Source organism: Tursiops truncatus, chromosome 3, assembly GCF_011762595.2.
Source record: "Tursiops truncatus isolate mTurTru1 chromosome 3, mTurTru1.mat.Y, whole genome shotgun sequence".
NCBI lineage: Eukaryota > Metazoa > Chordata > Mammalia > Artiodactyla > Delphinidae > Tursiops > Tursiops truncatus.
This window is the reverse complement of record NC_047036.1, coordinates 126,987,179-127,001,424: the sequence shown is the minus strand read 5'-3', so window position 1 is coordinate 127,001,424 and position 14,246 is coordinate 126,987,179. Positions and strand designations below refer to the sequence as shown.

General features: G+C 44.9%; 1 protein-coding gene across 8 annotated transcripts in view; it reads left to right on the top strand.

Annotated features, from left to right (window-relative positions):
• The window catches only part of SLC36A2 (solute carrier family 36 member 2), a 74,119-nt gene that overhangs the window by 45,464 nt on the left and 14,409 nt on the right, over window positions 1-14,246 (top strand). For all 8 annotated transcript variants that reach the window (XM_073802728.1, XM_073802727.1, XM_073802725.1 and 5 more), the window contains 6 exons: window positions 963-1,128; window positions 4,324-4,414; window positions 5,035-5,123; window positions 5,673-5,768; window positions 9,444-9,528; window positions 12,866-13,084. In XM_073802728.1, coding sequence (XP_073658829.1) covers window positions 963-1,128; window positions 4,324-4,414; window positions 5,035-5,123; window positions 5,673-5,768; window positions 9,444-9,528; window positions 12,866-13,084 — 746 coding nt within the window. The remainder of the gene's footprint in view (window positions 1-962; window positions 1,129-4,323; window positions 4,415-5,034; window positions 5,124-5,672; window positions 5,769-9,443; window positions 9,529-12,865; window positions 13,085-14,246) is intronic.

The window sequence follows — 14,246 nt, the reverse complement described above, 5'->3', positions numbered from 1 at the left end:
AAAGCTCGTGGCACATGAGATGATGACGTGGGGAATGGTGTGTCCTGAGTAAATGCTATGATTTTGAGGGAGGAGGAAATTTTGGCCCATTCATCTGTCACTGAAGCAGAGATAATGACAGAGAACGGAAACCTCCAAAGCCTTCTTTAGCTGCAGAGTTCTGTCCTGACTGCCACATGTGACCTTAGGCAACTCACACCCCCTCCTGAGGCCAGCGCTGGGCTAAGGGTTGAACAATCTCTGCCTCTCCATCCCTTTGCAAAAGAATCCCCACTCCTCTCTCCCTGGAGCCTCACAGAAGCTAAGAAGCAGTTCGAGGTGAGTAAGTGCTCCTTTTTTTCCAGCTTAAGAAAGGGAGCTCCCAGAAGGATGCCTTAGAGCAGGCATGCAGCCAGTGAGAAGCGGAGCCCCTGCCCCAACGGAGGTGGCAGGGCGGGATAGATATTCTCTTGGATGTAGAAATAGGTTATTGGCTAAAAAGCCTGACGCGTTGGGCTCTCGTCCCTACTCTGTCACTTTTTTAGCTATGTGACCTTAGGCAGGTCCCTTTAGTTCAGAGCCTGATTTCCTCATTAGTTAATTTATAGGACTAAGTGAGAAAATATAGGTAAAGCACTTAGAAGAGCATCTATCCCTTAGTGAAGTGATTAATAAATAGTAGTTATCAAAATGATCAGTGTCGTAGTCGCTGTTGCCGTTACTGTTGCTAGGTAAGCGGGGATGACTCCCTCCGCAGTGCCCTCCCCTCCTCTCCTCCTCCTCCTGGCCATTGCTCCTCTTCCACTGGGCTTCTTCGGGGCAGGAGGCGCACCCTCCGGCGGAGGTGGGCGGGGCCTCGTTCCCGCTTGGCCAGCGCCTGCTAAGGGCACAAGCTGCCGCTGAGCTGGGGTTTGCACCTGACTGGACACCTTCCTGCTCAGTGCAGACCCCACCATCACCGGGAGCCCTCTCTTTGTGAACAGCCATGTCCATGACAAAGAGTGCCGGGGGTCCCCAGGGAGCTGTTGACCTCAAACTGGACCTCAAGCCCTCTTCCGAAAGTGCCAAGAAGTTGCAGAACAAGGATTCCAGTTTCTTGGATGGAAGCCCTTCTGAGTCGCCGGACTTGGAAACGACCAAGGGCATAACGTGAGTGCTCTTTTCTGCCATCCCCAGTTCTGCCTTCCAGCCTGGAAGCTTGCAGTGGCAAAAACCCTGAGGCGGGTGTGTCTGACCCCCAACCCATCATGCAGCCTTGGGGAAACCAGAGCTGCAAAAGGTACAGTCAGAGACTGAGTCAACTTGAGAACGTAAAGGGGCAGGAGGGGAGACTGTCAGAAAGCCCTTAGAATAGAGTGATGTAGCCCCCAGTATGTGCAGGTGGGGAAACTAAGGCAAGTTACCCCAGGCCACGCACTGGCTCATTGGCAGGATGGGGGCTGGACTCCAGTGCTGGCCCTAGAGTCTGTCTGTCTGTCTGTTTGTTTCTTTTTAATTGAAGTATAGCCCTAGAGTCAGTTTTGCTCCTGGCCAGTCCTGATAATGTCCGGGAGAGGGGCAGAATCCCCAGCCTCTTGGTGGAGAAGGTGACACTTGAGCTAAGACCACAGACAACCAAGCATTGCCTCCTTCCTGCAGTTACCCGGGCCTGTACTTCCATTGACAACTGCAGTGACAACATCAAAAGCACAGTATGTAGAACAGTCTAGTTTCTTCCACCTCCCTGGGGTATGTTTGGGGGGAAGTGGGGGGGGTCACTCATGAGGCTTTCAGACCGTGATAAGGAGGGGTGTACTGAAAGAGTTTCGGCAGGAAAGCCAAGCTCCAGCTCCCTCCGCCTCCACCATTCAAGCAGCGTGGCTAGCTCACTGAGGAAAATGAGTGGGGCGACTGGCTGGCGTGGTGGTCAGGTTCCGCAGCTTGATGACAGAAATGTTGACCCTGTCGGTGTAGTAGAAAGGTCACTTACATCCAAGGTGTGAGTCTGCTCCTTCTTTCTCGAAGCTTCAGTTTTCCCCATATGCAAAATGGGGACACATTGTGAATTTAAGGAGGTTGCCTGTGGCAGTTACATCTGAAAGGTTGAGTGTTGTGTGGATCGGGGGAGAGTGTGCAGCAAAGAGGGAGAAAGAGGCAGGCAAAGCTCCTCCCACTCCCACCCTGTGGGACCATTCAGGGATGGACACAATGACTGACGTTGTAACCGGGTTCACTTGCCCCAGGACTAGTCCCCCAGGGTTGCTAAGAATTCAGGATCCTGAGAGTGAGATCTCCAGGCCTTGGGGCCATCCACTGCTGAGGTGGGCTATTTCTCCATCGGAGGCCTTGAGGGAACCAGTCCTGAACGGTTGGGTTGGAATAGTGACATCTTATGGAAAAACCCGAACGAAATTTTCAGCCAACCCAATAAGATATGGTTTGATGGCAACTTTAGCTACTTAAGAATCAAAGAAAGAAAGCAAGTCAGAACTAGCTCCTGGCTTGGAGGGAGGTAATAAACAGGTTGGGTAAGCATGGTACCTATGGAGTTAGCTCACTGGGGTTTGAATTCCCACTTTAGCTACTTACCAGCCTGAGCGAGTGATAGAACGTAGTACTCTAGTTTCTCCCCTGTGAGATAACAGTTGGCTCCTTCCCAGGGTGCAAAGACAATTTGTGCAGGAAGCCCCCAAGCTTAGTGCCCGTGAGCCGACTTCTGTGACTACAGTGACGTTCCGAAGTCACCAAAGGAGTTAAGGCTAGAACCCAGGTCTCCTGCCTCCCAGCCCAGTGCTTTGCACAGCTCACCACATTATTAAGTTGTCTGAGTGGCCCAAAGTTAAATTCAGATCTCCTAAGTCCTTTAGTTAGAAAGTTCCAAGTGACCCTTTGACCCTAGTTGCAAAACAAGTCCATCATTGGAGGGCCGTGGGGTGCAGTGCTCAATCAGCGATGTTGACACCCACAGGGAGAGAGAAAGGGACGCAGAGACTCTCCACCCTCTTTCTCCCACACTTTTTCTCTTTAACCCTTAACAAATAAATGGGCAGATCCTCAGGAAGCTAGAGGATTCAGGGATTAATATAAAGAACATTTATATTAATCCCTGAATGTTTGAGGCAGTTCTTCCAAAAATATTCCTCCTAACATTCATAGAGGCTCAGCAAAGTGGACATGTTGCCCAAGATAACACAGCTAGTTAAGTAATAGATCAAACCCATGCCCCCGAAGTAGAGGCGTGGAGTCTTAACCACTGGACCACCAGGGAAGTGCAGCCTTGGGTTTTAATCCCTGGTTTGTCCAACCCCAGAGACCAGGCTCCTTCCATAATACCTCTGCTGTTCTTCATAGTAAGTCTCTTCACTTGGAAGGCTGTCATGGGGAATTTCCAAGGTTTCTCAAGTTATAAATGTTAACCCGATACTCAGTTAAACCTTGTCCAGGTAAAAAGAGGTGTAAAAGTAGGTTGTTTAGTTAATTCACCACCAGAGAGGATACCTCCCTAGAACTTTACCCCGGCTGGCTTAGACCTTGTCTTCTGGACCACCTTCACATCTGTCTTAAAAGTCTGAGTGTTGGGTTTTGTTTTTGCCGGAGGTAGGAGACTTGCCATTCCCCAGTTTGATGTCCTGACCTGAGGGAAAAAAAAAATCCCTCTGGAGCCCAAACCCTAAACAACCCTGTCCCAACAGACCCCATCTGGGGACCAAGTCATTTGACCTCTTCATTAGTCACAATGATTTCTCTTTGCTGCCTGCCCTTTCTCCTTTTCTCTGAGTTCAGTCCTATATCTGCTACCAGTATTATGACCTTGGGCTGTTCGCTGCCCTCTCTGAGCCTTATTTCCCTCAATTATGAAATGGGGCTGTCCCTTTAACCCATCTCTCTGGGCTCCTTTCCGGGAGGCAGTCCAGTAAAAGTGGGATGAAGAACAAAGACTCTGAGGCAGTTCTGGGTTCAAATTCTGGCTCCCCAATATATCCTTAGGTAAGTCATTTTTTAAAAATCTCTATTCCTCTGTTTCCTCATCTGCAAAATAAGGGCAATAACCTGCTTCCTTGTCTTGACAAGAGGATTAAATGAGATAATACATGTAATCCTTAGCATAATGTCTGTTATATAGTAAGTGTTCTAATGGCATATATCGAGTGTTAGCTGATAAAACCAGGACAGTTCTGGGCAAACTGGGATGGTTGGTCATCCTACACGAGACCCAGAGTGCCAGCAAAGGCCGTGGAGACTGAAAGACAACCAGGAGCCCACCTATCCAGCTCAGCTCAGGTGTGGGCACGCTGGGACAGAATGCCTGTTGGATCTCCTCACCTCTGCACACCCATATGCTCATGTCTTTTTCCTCTCCTTTAGAGCATTCCAGGCCTTGGTTCACCTGGTGAAAGGTAACATAGGCACAGGGGTCCTGGGACTACCCCTGGCTATGAAGAATGCAGGCATCCTGGTAAGAGGGGCTGCCACAGGTGGGGCCAGTACAACTGGATGGTAGCAAGGAGGTAGGAGGACAGCCTCTAAAGGTTTTTAGTAGCCTACAGTGAGCAATCTTTCTGAAAGGCAGCTTGGTCCAGACTTGGAGTCTAGATATCTAGCCTAGGTTTGAGTTCTGACCCTGCCACAGACTCTGAGTGGCCTCAGCAAGTCAGTTGTCCACTGTCTGGGCCTCAGCTTCCTCCCCTGTGGAATGCAAGGGTTGGACTATCACTAGTTTTCCAGCTGTGCTCTCTAGAGCACTCGCTCTCAGGGGCACCTCAGAGGCCACTAAGGACCGCAATTCTGAGCCCTTACTCCTTCCACAATACCCCATTGTGATTGCCTTTTGCACTTTCCCAGAGTACGACTTGAGAGCATCTTTGCAAGAATAGATAACATTGTAAGTCAAGTATACTTCAAGAAGGGAAAAAGAAAAGAAAGAATCGCTGTTACTGCTGAAAAGGGTTTGCAAACCAGTTTGCTAGAAAATTCTTTGAGTTTGGAATATTATCTGCACTACCAAATCTCTCCTGGCCGAGTTATTCACAAGTCCATTCTCTTCTCTCTTCCCTTGCCCCTTGGCCCTTCCTCCAGGTGGGCCCTCTCAGTTTGCTGGCCATGGGCTTCATCTCCTGCCACTGTATGCACATCTTGGTCAGGTGTGCCCAGCGCTTCTGCCACAGGTGAGGAAAACACCGTCCTCTTGTCACTTCCTTTGGTACTTGGTTCTCAGGGACATCCCAGAAGCATCCCACATATAACAAGAGTTCACTTCTTAATTTCTTCCAACAAGGCCAAGAAAAAGAGAAAAGCATTTGGGGCAGGGACCTAAATGCAGCTCTACCACATGACTCATTAGGTGATCTCAATCAGGCCATTGTGCTTATCTGCTTGGCTCATCTATAAATTGGGCATAAACAATCCATGCCTAACCCTGCCTCGGAGAATTGTCATGAGGATCCAATGGGATCAAGGGTATGAGAACTACTGTACCCATGCGAGGTGTGTATTATTACCCATGTTATACAGTCACCATCCCACTTGACAGGTAAGGAAAACAAGCCACCGAGGAAATACCACCAGGTGTCAAAACCTGAACTAGAACTTGGGTTTCTGCCCCAGTGTTCTTTCCGTTCTAGCTGGGTTCTGTCTTGCTATGTGTCTCCTGACTTTTCAGTATATTAACTTAATTTAAACTGCCTCTTGGTAACTGTATGCAGTCTCTCCTGCAGACTTAACAAGCCCTTTATGGACTACGGGGATACGGTGATGCATGGACTAGAAGCCAGCCCCAGCACCTGGCTCCGGAACCACGCACACTGGGGAAGGTACCTTGTTTTTGCTTTGCCCAAAGTAGGGAAGACATGTGGCTGTCAGGGATGCTCTCTTCCCTGGACAGTTGGCTCGTGTAACACAGAACGCTGGACTTCACATGAAAGGGATTCAATGGCAGTCTTCCTGATCCAGCCCCACTCCTTGTATATACAGGGTTCTCATTCCTTTGCTATGCAACTTGAATATCATTCACTTTTTCATTAAACCACATTTATCTAGTTGCGACTGTGTACCAGGCCCTAAAAATACTGTGGGGAACAAGGCAAACAAAGCTTTGCCTGTGCAGAATCCATAGTCCAATGGGAAACACAGACCTTAAACAGTTTAGGACACAGTTACTTAATAGCCACTGGGATAAGTACCATGAAGGAAAGAAGTACTAGTTGCTACCAAGTAGGTAAGGAGATGTACGTAGGTTCAGGTAGGCTTCCTAGGATGGAACAGTTGAGATGAGTTCTGAAGGAAGGCATTCTTAGGAATGAGGAATTACCTAGGGAAAAGTGGGCAGGAGACTGAAGGGCCTTCCAGGAAGAGGAGCAAGCTATGAGGTCCTGAAGCAAGAAGGAGTATGTGACGGTTTCAGGGTAAAGAACGACCAGGTAGCTTGAGGGCAGATAGGGAGATGATGCTGAAGAAGGATCCAAGGGGCCAAACAAGTTGTACATTTTAGACCCTCTTCAAGGTCTTGTTCTTTTCTTAAAAGCATCCAGGAAACCATTGGAGGGTTTTAATCAGAGGCTTTCCTGTTTTAATCATATTTGCATTGTCTGAAGATCTGTCTGGCTTCTGTAAGGAGAAGAGATTGTAAGGGAGCAAGAATAGACTTAGACCCATGAAGAGGCTGTTGACAATGTCCAGGCAGGTGACAGTGATGGCTGGGTCCAAGCTGGTGGCAGTGAGGATGGAGAAAAGTGAATTTGGTCATGATTTGGGCCCCAGGGTTGTGGGGAAAGGAAAGAAAGAGTCGAGGTTGACTCAGGCTTCTGATGACTTCTGTTTCGCGTATTCAAGCAGAGATGTCAAGTGGGTAGTTATATGTATAGGTTTGAACCTGTCTTCATGCAGGAGACACTGAAGTCATCAGCTATGATGCCAGGGGACAGAAGAGGTCTCTTAGGGAGAGAGTATATAGTGAGAAGAAAAGAGAGAAAAAGACCAAGACGTTGAGGGTTCCTTGGTGAGCTGAAGTCTACCTCCTGCAACCTCCACTTTTTTGCTTTTGGAGATGATGGAAACAGTCAACGCCTTCTGTCTCCTGGTACTTGGGACTAAATCTACCCTTTTGTCTTTGTTTTCCCACCTCTCCCCACCCTGTCTGTCTACTCTTTTCTACTCACCTCTAGATTATCAAAGTCTCTCTTGAACTGTGATGCCCCAAACTGCACTACCTGAGGCGTGCCTTGCTCATGAGCATCATGGGTCTGGCACGTCTCTTGACCCAAAGCCCATTCACATACTGAATTAATAAATTCAGCCTATGAGCAGACTAGGAGGGCTATGGGATGATTTCTAGTATTTTCCCAATTGTGTGACCCAAGAGGTGGCTTTTGCCTGTCGCAATGCGTCAGATCCTTCTACCTATTGTTGGGCATGTAAGGTAGATTTTCCTGCTCTATTTAGGAATTTCACTTCACTAATTATCTCCTCTCCTACAACTTGAACTTCTTTTTTGAACTATGGGCTCTTCCTCTCAACATTGAAATGTGTTCATGTATCTCCATCTTAAAAATAATAAAATAAATTAATAAAGCCTCCTGGACCTTACACCGTCCTCTATCTCATATTTATTATCTGATTATTCAACAGATATCTATGAATACCTGCAGTGTGTCAGGAAGTGCTTTAGGCAGTGGGTTTACTATGATGAACAAAACGGGCACCTTCAAGACTGGAACTCACACTCTAGCTTTATGAAAGAATAGCCCACCCTCTAATTTTACATCCATACACCCCATTCACACCTCCTTCATGGATCACCTGGCTTTCCTGTCCTATACTTCTACTGAAGTCCTTTCCATCAATGTCCTAAAGGACCTCCCTATTGTACCTTCTTTGCCCTAGAGAACCTCTCAGCAGCAGTGGGTACAATTGACTGTTCTCTTCTTCAGACATTCTCTCTTCACTTGGCTTCTGTTAAACCCTTTTTCATCCTAGTTTCCCACCTACCTCTCTGGTCATTGCTTTGCAGGCTTCTTTGTTTCTGTCCTCCCTTTAAATGTTGGTGTTCTCTAGGGTTTGGAATGCTGCCTTCTCTTCTCACTCTGCACACTTTCCAACGCTAATTTGCCTTCTCAAGGCTTTATCCATCACTGACAAATCAACATTTCCAGACCCCAATATATGGTTGTCTCCTGAATGTCTCCTGTAGGAACCTCAAGCTCAACAATACAGGTACTGAATGTGCCATTTCTTCCTCTTCCCGTAAAACCTGTTCTTCCTTCTGAGTTTTCCAGTTCATTTTGTTGTCCAAGCTAAAAACTTGTCACTCACCTTAAGTCACTTCCTTTTTCCTTCCCCTAGATGTAGGTAGTCACCAGGTTCTGTAAATTCTAGTTCCCTAGTATCTCTTAAAATGCTTTCAGTTCTCTCACCCTAACAGCTACGTCTTTGTCCAGGTGGCTGCCATCTTTCACCTCCATTATCTGGTCTTCCCATCCTCAGTCTTGCCCGCTCCAATGGACTCTCCACATGGCAGCTAGAGAAATCTGCCTAATCCCTCTGCTGAAATGCTTTTTCCTCACTACTTCTTCACCATCTGCCCCTCCTCTTTATTCCTTTTTTCTTCTCTCACTCTCTTTCTTCCTCTTCCCAAGGGACTCCCGCTCAGGTATTGGTTTTTTCTAAGAAGGCTGTCTGCTCTTTAATTCGGATAAAATGCCCTTTTTACCATGGCCCTTAGTACCATATTATTATTTTTTTAATTTATTTATTTCTGGCAGCACTGGGTCTTCGTTGCTGCATGCGGGCTTTCTCTAGTTGCGGCGAGTGGGGGCTACTCTTTGTTGCAGTGCACGGGCTTCTCACTGCGGTGGCTTCTCTTGCTGTGGAGCACGGACTCTAGGTGTGCAGGCTTCAGTAGTTGTGGCTCGCAGGCTCTAGAGCACAGGCTCAATAGTTGTGGCGTGCGGGATTTGTTGCTCCACGACATGTGGGATCTTCCTGGACCAGGAATCGAACCCATGTCCCCTGCATTGGCAGGTGGATTCTTAACCACTGCGCCACCAGGGAAGTCCCGCCATATTATTTTTTATCCATCTCACCCACTAGTCTCTAAACCACTAGAGGAAAAGACCACGTGTTATTTGTCTGTGTATCTTCAGTGCCGAATATGGTGTCTGGCACATGGTAGGAAAAAATTTTAATGATTGCTAATAAGTTGTGCCTATTGCCTTACATCAGTTAGTATCAACACAGAGCTGGGTATGGGGCAAGGTTCCTGATGATGAAGAATTTTACCACTGCTGAGTTGAGAGTGTGGAGGTGGTTGAGAAACATGTTTTTCAAAGAACTATTGTTACATCCCTTCTACTGCCCCATTGTTGATTGTGGTAGCAGGACCGAGGGTGCTGGTCGAGGGTTACCAACCCCTGGGAACAGAAATGGAAATGACAAGCCAGCTCTTCTTTTATAACAAGTTTTTTTCTTTTTCTCTCTCTCCTCTCTTTCAGGCGTATCGTGAGCTTCTTTCTTATAGTCACCCAGATGGGCTTCTGCTGCGTGTACATTGTGTTTCTGGCTGATAATTTAAAGCAGGTAGAGTCTTCTAGAGAAGGTGGGAGGGAAAAGAACATGGAAAAGGAGGGTCCTCTTTTTCTAGTTGTTCAACAAATAGCTTCTTCTCTTTGGGCCCTAGTATCCTCATCATACAATGAAGAAAGTTAAACTGAGTGTTATCAAAGAACCCAGGCTTCCCCCAGTTCACATATCTGCAGATTTCTGTAAGTGGTTACTTTATCCACAGTACCCTTTGTCCAAGAGTTGTCTCTAAAATTGGACCTGTCCTCAAGGTTGGTCTTTAAAATTGAGCTGGGAGTAACCTTGGATTTTGTCAATCGTCCTGCCTTGGTACGTAATCATCCTTAACTCTTCTTAAACTGATACAGGTCTTTTTGAATAATACCTAATCTTTGGGCCATCTGTATCTACCTTTAGCTGTTTAATCTCCTTGGTTTAACAGTTTTTTTGTCCCCGAGAAATTCTTCTGATCTAACCCAATATTTATCTTGGAGCAGTTTGAGCAAAATAATGTGGGTAATAACAGAGGCTATCCTTAATCAATAAGCTTAAAAAAGAAAACTATTCTTCAGGGCTCTTTTTCTGTTTATAGTAATACCAGAAACTTGGAAATGTAAACAAAAAATTAAAAAGAAGGAAAAAAATAGTAAGAATTCAGAATTAGCTTCTATTATGTGTCAGGTACAGTGATCATTTTATAAGTTTTCCCCCATTTAATTCTCTCCATGGTCTTATCAGAGTAGATACTATGGTTATTCCCATCTTGCAGATGAGAAAACTGATGTTATGAACTCTATAATGTATATAAATATGGTCACAGAACAAAGGTTAAAAACACAGGCCTTTTTAACATCACAGCTCAAGTTTTTAAACACTATGCTATACTGCTTCTTAAAATAAAACAAAATTATTCTTAATCCAACCACTCATGGATGGTTTTAAATGAGTATTAACTGATTAGCATTTTTAGATGTCCTTAAATTTTTTAGTGTAATTTTTAATAGTTTTATAATTTTCCATCATACAGATGACTTAGTCTTTTATCATCTGATATTTTCTGTTTTTCTACTATAATCTGTACAAGTCTTTGTATAACCCTTTATTACTTTAGTATATGTATTTTTTAAGTAAAATTACTGGGTCAAGGAATTTGATTTGAAGGCTCTTAATTGCCAGATTGCTGCTTGGAAATCAATCTGACATTAGCAGAACTTTATCAATCATCTGTCTAGAGACAAGGTAAGCACTGTCTCAAGGAGTTTGCAGACTAAATGGGATGTGCTCTAAGACATATAAAAAGCTAAATATCAATATAATATGTCGGATGTTATATGTTAGTGGGTCAGGACTCCACTAACACCCTGAGGTTGGGGATGCTTAATTGTGAACTAAGGGGCAGAAATGTATGGGAGCAGGAGAGATCATTGGAGCAAGAGAAGCCCCCCTTGAGGAGATGCACCTGAGCTGGGCATTGAAGGGCAGGTTGGAGAAGTAGTGGCAGCCAAGGTGGGAGGAGGAATAAACACCCGAAGGCAGGAATGTACGGGACTTGCTCAGGAGAGGCAATACAAGTGGTTGTAGAAGAAGGTGTGGGCCTTGGGAGAGGAAGAGCTTTCACGGTTGAATGGGTCCATTTATGGAAGGCCTTGAATACCTGGCTAATGTTCCAAGTATTTTTCCTACTGTAGTGAGGAATCAGAAAAAAACAAGACAATGATTTATTTAAGTATTCATGATGTGTTAAATGAAAAGGAGATTTATTTATTTTTTTTAATTAATTAATTTATTTATTTTTGGCTGCATTGGGTCTTCGTTGCTGTGCATGGTCTTTTTCAAGTTGCGGTGAGCAGGGGCTACTCTTCGTTGCAGTGTGCAGGCTTCTCATCACAGTGGCTTCTCTTGTTGCGGTGCAGGGCTCTAGGCGTGCAGGCTTCAGTAGTTGTGGCACATGGGCTCAGTAGTTGTGGCTCGCAGGCTCTAGAGCACAGGCTTAGTAGTTGTGGCACACGGGCTTAGTTGCTCTACAGCATGTGGTATCTTCCTGGACCAGGGATCGAACCCATGTCCCCTGCATTGGCAGGCGGATACTTAACCACTGCGCCACCAGGGAAGTCCCAGAAAGGAGATTTCAAAATAAGAGTGTATACTATAATTTCAGTCTTGTAAAATAAAAAGGATGCGTGTACCTCAATAAAGATGTTAAAAAAAAAAAAAAAAAAAAGGATGCGTGTAATACATGTAATTTGTGATACTGCATAGAAAATGTACAGATGAATATATTGCAAGGCATTACCATGGCAACCCATAGGTACTGAGATTATCATTGATTTTACATTTTCTTCTTGCTTAAATCTAGTTGCTAATTGTTCTGCAGTGGACTGTGTTGCTTGCACAATAAGACTGTAGTCATTAAGTCATGTTGATTCCAAAGGAGGGTGGTACCCTCCCTCCTACCCCCACTTTGCTGGGAGGTATTTGTACAGCGTGCAGGGGGTGTTCCTTGTTTGTCGCAGTGACGCGGAGATGCTAATACCTTTTACTGGGTGGCGTCCAGAGATACTAAATGTCCTGCAGTGAATGGTCAGATGCTCACAAGGAAGAGTTCTCTCACTCAAAATGTCAGTATTGGTCCAATTAAGAAACAGTAAGTGATGAGCTTTTTTGGTTATAAGCAAAAGAAACAGATTCAGTGGAACTTCAGCAGAAAATGAGTTTAGTGGAAGAATATTAGCTAACTTCCAAAATGACAGAGAAAACTAAAAAAAAAAAAAAATGGGTCTCAGAAAAGGACAGGAACAGGAACCAGGGCAGCTAGGGGCATGTCGATAGAATTGATGAGCAGTCTCCTCAGGGATTCCCTATTGTAATTACTGTTTACCCTTTTCTAGGTCTGCCTTGTGTCACTTTGCTTGTTATTTAGATTCACATTCCAGGGAGAGATGTGAGTGCCTGTGCTTGAGTCAGAGGCAGTGCTTTGGCTCTGCCACATGATTGTGATTTACAGTCCACCAAGGTTGTATTCAGGTGAGAGAGAATGCGCCAAAAATAAATGAAAATCAGGAGGAATGGATTCTGCGCTGCCAAAAGCTAACAAATGGCCACTCTAAGTTTAGGTATTTATGTTTATTAAGTTCGTTTTTTATTAAAGTTATTTCTGCAGCCTCTTTTGAGGAAGTATGGTGCAGAAGATTTGCAATAAGAAATCCTAAAGTCACTCTAACTCACTCTAAGACCCTGGCACGTGAGACATGCCAGCTTTTTGTGAGGGGGTCTGATTATGGGCCAGGCTCTGAGCTAATGATGTGGCCAGAAAATTCATCGAATCTTCTCCTTGCTTTTCCCATTCGTCTCCCAGGTAGTGGAAGCGGTTAATAGCACAACCAACAACTGCCATTACAACAGGACAGTGATCCTGACGCCCACCATGGACTCGAGACTCTACATGCTCGCCTTCCTGCCCTTCCTGGTGCTTCTGGTGTTCGTCAGAAACCTCCGAGCCCTGTCCATCTTCTCCCTGTTGGCCAACATCACCATGCTGGTCAGCTTGATCATCATCACCCAGTCCATCATCCAGGTTAGCACACCACACTCCTCACTCCTCTAGTGGGCAGAGCCTTTTATCAATGATAGACTGACACCTGGGGCCAGCCCTGAGGGTAGATATATATGCACTTCCCTCTTCAGCTTAGAGCCCACTTTACTGTAACATTTCTTCCACAAAGCTGTCTCTGCACACTCTCATTTTTCTGGGTATCTCCTCTTTGATGTTGCTTCTCCAATACTCGTTTTATGTCAAGTCCTGGTTTTAGAAAAAAATTATGCTTTGCAAGGAAAATATCTTGATTGGTTAACTACAGACCATTCCTGTAATGGTTGGATAGCAGCAAAAGGCAGATAAAAAGCAGGATTTTCTACCACAGCTAAACCTTATTGAACTAGTCTTACAACCTCTAAGCTATAATTCCAAGTAATTGCAAAATTACCCCTAGGGAACTCAAGAGAAAACAACAACAACTAATATTTAGTCACAGAGGTATAAATAGAAAGTCTTGAAAGACCACAAACAAATCTATCATGATGTAAATCACACGTCTTTGAAGTTGAGTATGGATATTCATTTTCCCTCAGTTTCCCACTTTTCTCTCCTTTCTAATTTTCATTTTATAATGGACAAGCCTACGTAGAAATTTAAATCCAGAAGACCCTTGGCATGCCTAATACCTTTCAGATGTTTTCCTCTTTCAGAAGTCACAAGAAAAAAACATTATTTTGTCCATGGAATTTAGTAAAAATAAGAGATGAGCCAAATATTTTAGGATAACCACAGATAAGTCTTAAGGCAATATTGATAGATTCTACAAAATTGAATTTCCCAATTAAATAGCTACCTCTGATTTATTTTTGGACTATTCCAGAGGTTGCTCAGTTAGAGAAATTGTTCTGTCATTATTTTCACATACTAGGTCACAGGGTACATAAAATATTTATTCCACACACTTTTCTTCTTCTGTTTACAGCTCATTGAAGAAGAAAAGGGGACTTTCATATGTAACGAATTACTTTGGGCTCCCTAGAATATCACTGTAACTATAGTCAAAGTAATTTCCCACGTCTATAACCACTGGTACATTCAAAGTGTTCTTGGGGGGCTTCCCTGGTGGCGCAGTGGTTAAAAGTCAGCCTGCCGATGCAGGGGACGCAGGTTCGTGCCCCAGTCCGGGAAGATCCCACATGCC